This window comes from Stegastes partitus, unplaced genomic scaffold (assembly GCF_000690725.1).
Source record: "Stegastes partitus isolate 25-593 unplaced genomic scaffold, Stegastes_partitus-1.0.2 Scaffold2374, whole genome shotgun sequence".
NCBI lineage: Eukaryota > Metazoa > Chordata > Actinopteri > Pomacentridae > Stegastes > Stegastes partitus.
This window is the reverse complement of record NW_007580105.1, coordinates 29,798-38,341: the sequence shown is the minus strand read 5'-3', so window position 1 is coordinate 38,341 and position 8,544 is coordinate 29,798. Positions and strand designations below refer to the sequence as shown.

The following is an 8,544-nucleotide window of genomic DNA, read 5'->3' as shown; positions in this document are numbered from 1 at the left end:
CCTGTAGAGGACAGTGTATGTGTGGTTTCTGGCTATTCCTGTAGCTGTAGGTCCTACAAATAAAAAGCTAATAAGCGAACAGACAGAAAACTAAAGTATCCTACCGCCACAGCCTCCAGAATCTGTTTGATGACGTGAGCGGCGTCTCTCTCGCTGTAGTAGCCGCGCTCCACGATCCTGGAAACAAAAATACAGTCAGAACATGACACGATTTTAACACAGAGAGAAACGTGACACCTGAATCCACACACCAGCGGGTGTATCGTCTTCATGCCACCTGAGATTTCATGCCTGATATCTGCAGCCTGATTTGCTACACCTCTGCAGCTCACTAATGAACATCTGTCTGGTTTACTGCTTCATGCTGGATCTGTTATTCTCTGGGCGCCCTGACTTCCTGGAGTTTCTGCCTGGAAATCTCATGGTGGCTGGAAAATCAGAGCACTCAGAACTGATTGAGTATCCTCGACCACATCCACTGCTCGAAGGAACATGTTCCAAATGCTCCCTGGGAGTTATAAAATGCTTGTAGCAGCGCTGGTAGAAAAACTTGGATTCTTTACTGTTGTGAAAGGCGCAATACCCTCCTGCATTCAAAACGTATCCAATTAAAACCTATCGTTGGGAACATGGTGTAGTGTTACTAAACGACTGCAGCGACTGCAAGACTTGAAGCTAAATCCTGATTTATACCTAATTGACAAGTCCCACGGTGCAATCATTCATCCTGGAAAAGGTAGTCATGTTTCTTTATGGCATCTTAAAGGATAAATCTGGTTTATTTCAACCTGCTGTTATTTCTATTAGTGTGACTTTTTATTTTTATTTTCAAGTTTCATGTCATTTTGGGCAAGAATGAATCATTCTGATGAATTTCCAAATCATTTCAAATCACTTTTGAGTATTGTTGGACAAGTTTTTGTGATTTTGGACAGATTAACTCATTTTCAACAACCACTCATCACACTTAAATGACCTGTGACCATGAGGGGATCCACCCTTACATTTAGCTGCTGAGCTTCCACAAAGTTACACATGGAAACAAACCAGTGGATAATTTTGTCAGTAATTAGGTCAGACAGCAAGTATCCTGGATGGACATCACTAATGCAGTTAGCTAAATGTCAGTTCCAGGCAACCAGTTTATGCGCTTCCTTTGAGTCTGACTGAAAACAAAAAAGGACTCATATTAAATAAAATAAAAATCAACAGCACAACAGAGTTGAGAGTGCAAAGTTACCATCACAGATAGAGACACAACAGACACATAATGGGGTAATGCAGCAGGCTGAAATAAACCAGAAGGATTCTTTAAATCTGAGCTCCAAAGTGTGCAGATACTCGAAGTCAGAGAGCAGGATGGATTCTGTAAGCATGACGTCATTACTTTTACACAAAAGGGCTGTCAGAGGGTCCAGACTTGGTTTTGGGTCAGAATCGGGGTTTAGGATCCAGGGAATAAGTTGTGTCACTGTTGCTTGAGTACAAACGGGTGTGTTGTAAATGTACCTGTCAAACAGCTCTCCTCCAGTCACCAGCTCCAGCACCAGAGCGATGTCAGTGTCCGTCTCAAAGATCTCCTTCAGCTGGATCTGAAGCCCAAACATGAAGATGGAGGTGAATTAAAACTTCATCAGCATAGATACACAGCTGAAACCAGAAGTTTACATACACTGTATAAAAAGAAACAGAACCTTTGTTTTCTCACGGTCTGACATTAAATGTGACTAAACTTTTCCTGCTTTAGGTCAGTTAGGATTACCAACATTATTCCTATTTGCTAAATGCCGGAATAATGAGAGAGAATTTTTTTTATTATTTTCCTCAAAGTCAGACGTTTACATCCATTTCTTTAGTATTTGGTAGTGTTGCCTTTAAACTGTATGACTTGGGTCAGATGTTTTGGGTTTCCTTCCACAAGCTTGTCACAACTCTTTGATAGAGTTTTGGCCCATTCCTCCTGACACAACTGGTGGAACTGAGCTAGATTTGTTGGCCACCTTGCTTTACCTGCCTTTGCAGCTCTGCCCACAAATATTCTCCAGGATTGAGATCAGGGCTTTGTTTGAAAACACTGACTTTCTTGTCCTGAAGCCTCTTTGTAACTAACCTGGTTGTATGCTGAGGGTCATTGTCCATTTGGAAGACCCATTTGCGCCCAAGCTTTAACTTCCTGGCTGATGTCTTGAGATGCTGCTTCAGTATTTCCACATAATGTTCTTTCCTCATGATGCCATCTATTTAGTGAAGTGCACCAGCCCCTCCTGCAGCAGAACACCCCCACAACATGATGCTGCCACCCCCGTACTTCACAGCTGGGATGGTGTTCTCAGGCTTTCAAGCTTAACATAACTTAGAATATGGGAAGTATGCTGCTGATTATTGAATAACGTGAGCTTGTTTTATTGGTTCATGTGTTAGTTTGTGTGTGTGAACTGCAGCTGTCATTTAATTCTGATTTTAGGTTTTAACCCCTCAGCCTTATATTTTGAAAAGAATCAACTCTGCTTCTAAATCGTTTGAAAGCACAAAACCTAACAATCAAAGGGTGTAAAACATTTTAAGATGCCAACACCAAAGCAGCAGTAATGTCTTATTTCTTGTAGTAAGAGTGTGCACACAGTGAAATGGTCGTTTCATAACTTTTCCACTGTCTACGAGGGCACATGCTCAATGAATCACTGCATGCTACACACTGTTTTCACTGTCAGCGTTCAATGAGCTACATGCTTTTAGCCCATTTTGGTAAAATAGGGTTTGATTGTTAAGAGCTTCACAACTAGTGGGAGACAATAGATGAAAATGAGCCTTTAAGGTTCCCTGGCTCATTCTTTCATTCATCATCCAACAGTCAAATCAATACATTAAATGAAATAAAACAGTTTCCTGCCGCAGTAATAGTTTCTCTGTCATGCTGTAGATTCAAGGTAGAACAATTAGTTGATTAGTGGCCAACTGTTACATTAATCAACAACTATTTTGATAATCAGCGAATCAGTTTGAGTCATTCTGAATATTTTCTAATGTCGTTCCTCTTCTATGACAGTAAACTGAATGTCTTTGGGGTTTTTTTTGCGAATCACTGATCAACATTTTCTGACATTTTATAGACCAAAAAACTCATTACATAATCCAGAAAATAACAGACATATTAATCAATTCGTTGCGGCCTCACATCCACCAACCAGAGCAGCAGAATACAGAACAAACACCAATTCTGATCCAGCATGAGAACAGTTCCACATACACAACAACCGACGGCGTATTTAATGAGAACCTTTTTTTTATTCCAGCTTCCCGTGGTTTGCACCGACTGATCCTGCTTCTCTGATGCGTCTTCACTTGATATTTAAAATACAGAGCGAGTGCTCTAAAGCGTCTGAACTTTGCAAATGACAGCCGTGAAAATGTGGAGGTGATAATAAAAAGACGTTTTAAATGTTCCCAGGCGTCATATGTCCCAGATTCAGCTCACCCAGGACGTACAACAGATAACAGTCACATGCCTGGATGAAATAGCCTGAATCTGATGAAAATTGAGCTGTTTTTTGCTTTTAAAACATTAAAAACATTAACACTTGAATTCACAGTAGAGCTCAAGTACTCAGGAGATGAACTCTGGTCCAAACCCAGAAATACAGTTTAATCTGCATCCAACTCTCGTCTCATTCCAGTTCCTCTTTAGGCAAACTTTCAGTCATCGAGATTGTAGCTCAGGTTGAAACAACATGTTAAAAGTCAGCCATGCAAAGCAAATAGAGGTGCAGTGAAAATATGCAGCTAATTTCATTTTGTTCTGCCTGTGAGCAGCTGGTGCATACGATGATACAGCCAGACATTAGGAAAACCAAACCGTCCTCAAATCAGCACATCACAGTGCAAGCAGAGAATAAAAAAAATAAAAGTGAACTGATTAAATATGCAGATGATGAAATCAGTCATTAGTCATTAGTTAATTTTACTTCTGAAGATGTTTCATATCCACAAGCTTCCACTGTTGGCATTTTCTAACACTTCATCTTTTGCACTGACTTCCTCCGACTGTGACTCAACTGTCTGTGTGAACAACGAAGGATCTAGAAACGACTCCACAGCAAAGAAACACCTGAGCTGCAGGAAACGTTACATCACAACATCGTCTTTGTGATCAATCAGTCTGGATCAAACCAGGAGCAGTGATCTACAGAAAACTCACGGTTTTATTCACAGACACAGATGTTTGGATTCACACTTGCGTTCATGCTTCACGACGTGATGAATGACCTGTTCTCTTCAATTACAGCTGAATGTCAGTGATTTGGGATGTGACCTGGACTAGTCCTCTAACTCACAGGTTCTGGATCTTTTCAAAATAACAGACACTCATGAGCTCCACTGTCCCTGGAGGAGGATTTATAGTAATTTAATAAAGGCTAGTAGCAGCATGCATGAGTCAAACTGACCTCCATGTAAAAACTGCAGTCCTGAGTAAACATACAGTATGTGATGATCTGCAGACTCCCGTATGTGTAAACTTACATTGCTGGAATTTTTACGTATTTGTTTCCTTTCAACCTTCAACTCATCTAATGAGGCAGGTGAGGATCATACGTGTAGCGCAGCAGGTCCATTCTGGGTTTCATTATATTAGCATGGTTTTATAATACTCAGCTATATCTACATTTTGTACGAACTATGGCTAAAATATGCTGCTTCTAATCATTAAAAAAAAAAAAAGATTTCCCAAAATCATCTTGTGACCCTCTAGGGGTTCCTTATCCCCAGCTTGGGTACCACTGCTGTAAAGACTCACTTGGACTAGTTAGCAGCAGTGATCAACCAATTATCCGATCCAATATTCAGCATTTTATTGGTTCTCGGTATATTTTAATGTGCTACTTTGGCTTGGATGCTTTTCTCCATCTGCAGTCACTGTGTGTCCCGCCCACAGCATCTGATAGGCTACACATAGCGATTAATAGCCTATAAACCTTAAAGGATAAAGGTTAGAAAGCTTTCTTTTATTTAAACATAACTAGACAAAGGCATTTCGATGTGTGTTGCTTGTGTTATTCTAAATGTTGACACCGAGATTTTCGGTTTTATTCCGAATATAAATCAGTTCCAAATGTGGTTATCAATCTCCTTGATAGCTAATAATCCATATCTACACTAAAGGAAAAACACATCGTCGACCTCCAAGAGCACAACCTCATGTAAACTTCATTTTCACTCGTCTCCATGGAAACACACAGTTAGCGGTGCCGAGGGAAACGTGGATACTCACGATGTTCGGGTGGGAAAGACGCAGCAGGACGCCGATTTCAGTGCGCACGATTTTCTTGTCGATCTGCGGCAGAAAAAAACAAAATCAGACAACGCAACAAAGATCTGATGAGAAGTCAGCCCAAACCCAGAACAAAGACTGGAAGAACTTGTAACAGCTCCATCTGAGTAATTTCTCCTGATTTAAATGGTCAAACAAATCAGTTGTGTTGCCTTGTGATGTGGCAACATTTGCAAAGCACTGATGACGGAGAACCTGTTTTTGGTCAACATTGCCAAAATACTTCGATACAACTGACTAGAGCTGGACGATTATGGTCAAAATGAAGACTGCAAGTATTCTGATATTCAAGATTGTGATCACTAGTATTTAGCACAATTATTCATTGATTTTAAAGGCAATATTTTTATTGGCCTTTGACACTTAAATAAACAGAAACCTACTTTTACTTCTATGCTGCGCTACATTTCTGCTAATGTACAAATCTGCATCAGGAAAAGACTCAAAATAATCTTTACATGAATTCAGGGCATCGCTTAGAGGCTAAATATCAATAAAATTGTACCAGAAACACCTCACTTGCTAAACAGCTACTTATGAATAGGTACTATAATTCACCAATGTTCCTTCAACGCCTCATGTGCAGGCTGCAGTAGCAGCCAGCTCGGCATCGTGTACAGAGAAGCTTCTAGTCTCCACTCAGTTACTGCAGCAGCTCAGACAGCTGTGTGACCAAGAATTACTTTGAAAAGAGTGAAATAAGCAGTTTTAATGTTAGATTTACCTGAAACCAAGTGATTCTATCTACATGGGCTGTTTTTTATGAGTGGAGATTTTAAAAGTTAGCATCACAGTCGAGTATTTCGACTAAATTGTGGGAAAAATCATGATCATGATAATTATTCTGTAACTGATGCAGACCTACAACTGATTTGCTTCTTTTCACAACCAAATTGTTTTTCTCTTCAGTCTTTCTGTCTTGTTTCTCGTTTGTTTTGCTGTGGACATGTGAAGGCGGGCTGCAAGGTGGCTCGGTGGTTAGCACCATTGCCTCGTGGCAAGAAGGTCGCCGGTTCACGTCCCAGTGAAGATACCCGGGATCTTTCTGCGTGGAGTTTGCATGTTCTAATTGGTGATTCTAAATTGTGCGTAGGTGTGAATGTGAGTGTGCTTGTCTCTATATGCAGCCCTGTGATAGACTGGTGACCTGTCCAGGTGTCCCCTGCCTTCACCCTGAATCAGCTGGGATAGACTCCAGCCCCCCATGACCCTAGTGAGGATTAAGTGGTGTATAGATGATGGATGGATGGACTATACCATGATGTGTTTGAGTAAAGTCTGCTGGTTTAATCTTAATCTCAGTCTGAGTGTATTTTGGGGAAACCTGCTGCAGCTAATTAACAGAACAGAACTTTAGCAGAATTTGCTTCGTGTGTTGCTGTTCATAATGTTTTGGCTCATCTGTGCACATGCTGTTATCTATGACGTCTCCTTCGTGTCGGGTCGCTCACCGTTTTCTTGAGGACTTTGACAGCGTAGGGTTTCTGGGTCTGTTTCTCCTCACAGCGGTACACGATGGACGTCGCTCCTCTGAGACAAAACACAAAACAAGCAGAGTTAAACCTAAAAACTTCCCAAAACACATGCAGGGTGCATTTGTGCCACTTCAGGGAACACAAATATGCCAAGTGCACTTTCTACCAACCAGAGCAGGGTTTTTGGAGAAATCTGTTGTTGACATGCAAACGTTGCCTTTTCTGGAAATGTATGCAAATTAGAGCATCATGTCGATATGAAAAATAACTGTCTGAGTGTAACTAATGAGCTGGAGAAGTTTCACAGTGATGTCTGTTTTCATTTTTACCACATATACCTGCAGTGTTCTGCTTTAATGTGCACCTGAAATCTCTGGTGACTAGTTTTAATTACAGGTATGTGTCTTGCTCAAAATGATATTTCTTTATTGAATGTTTTTAGTCTTGTTTAGGCGTAATAACAACCTCTTTTATATCCTGTATATCTTTACTTATTTTAGATATTTTTAATGCATGTAACAGTTGGTGTTCCTGGAACTTTTGCACTATTGTATGTTCAGGAATTTCATTATCCTCTATTGAACCTACAGTATTTATAAAAATACTGGGAGTTTAAACATGCCTTTCCACCAGACACTCCAGGAACTTTATCCCAAGAACCAATGCAGAGAACGTTTTTAAATTTGTGTTTCCACAGCAAACCCCCAAACATTCACAAAATGAGTCTGCTAATGTGTCAAAAGCACAACAGTCTCAGAGCAGAGCAGCCTGTCTGCAGCTTTGGGCTTTTAAATGTAAACCAAAGCTGCAGACTGAGGTGAGGTGAGGTAAAGGTAAAGTAAGGTGAAGTAAATGTTAGGTAAGTTGGATAAGAGCAGGACCTTTGAAGTGATGGAAACATGACTATCTGTGTGTGTTTGGAGGGACCTGGTATTCTGCTGGGAAAGATGGAGGAAACAGATCCATCTGAAAAGCAACCCCACACACACACACACACACACACACACACAGTCCTGGCTGGTCTCCATGGCAACAGGACACCTGGTAACAGAGCTGGTGGCTCACACGTTTGAGTTCACCGCTGACATCATTTTACCGTTTTCTGCAGATTTGCCGTGAGTGTTGTTGTTTACTGAGACAACAACGAACAACCTACACAGTGAGTAAATGCACACAGTCCACTGCACCACGGGGCACAAACACACACTCTGAGCGACCACAGTCTGTTGTCATGTTTACACAGACTTTTTGCGAACAAACAACCAGAGGAGTGAACATCACAGACCGAGGACTTATTGGAACCCTTTAGTGAAGTAAAAGCACCACAGTGTGAACGCGCTCCACGAGGCTGCAGGTCGCCGTGGTGTTGAACTGGACTGGTGCTTCTAATATTTTGTCCACCCTATTCACCAACAATGGGTCGGCAAAACATCATCATCTTCTTTTTGGTAACACTATTTAGCATCTATCATCAGTTTAAAAATACTTAACAAACAAACAGACTGTGATGTGATTATGGGTGGATACAAGCCTGTCTGGTAAATACTCAACAACTATGTGAAAATATGACACATTTTCCAAACAATACCAGTTAAATAAACAAAATATGAGTTGAACCTCTGGGGGTTTAGAACTACAGTCTATTTAAAATATCCAAGAAAATATGTTAAATATCTAAAATAATATCAGTGACATGAACAAATATCTAAAATTATAATTTTTGGGAAGAAAGTCTGTAAAATG

General features: G+C 40.6%; 1 protein-coding gene across 1 annotated transcript in view; it reads right to left on the bottom strand.

Moving 5' to 3' along the window:
* The window catches only part of si:ch73-60h1.1 (calcium/calmodulin-dependent protein kinase type IV), a 19,172-nt gene that overhangs the window by 9,599 nt on the left and 1,029 nt on the right, over window positions 1–8,544 (bottom strand). The window contains exons 2-5 of the mRNA XM_008305000.1: window positions 6,778–6,856; window positions 5,267–5,329; window positions 1,510–1,592; window positions 105–177 (exon numbers count right to left, since the gene is read on the bottom strand). Coding sequence (XP_008303222.1) covers window positions 105–177; window positions 1,510–1,592; window positions 5,267–5,329; window positions 6,778–6,856 — 298 coding nt within the window. The remainder of the gene's footprint in view (window positions 1–104; window positions 178–1,509; window positions 1,593–5,266; window positions 5,330–6,777; window positions 6,857–8,544) is intronic.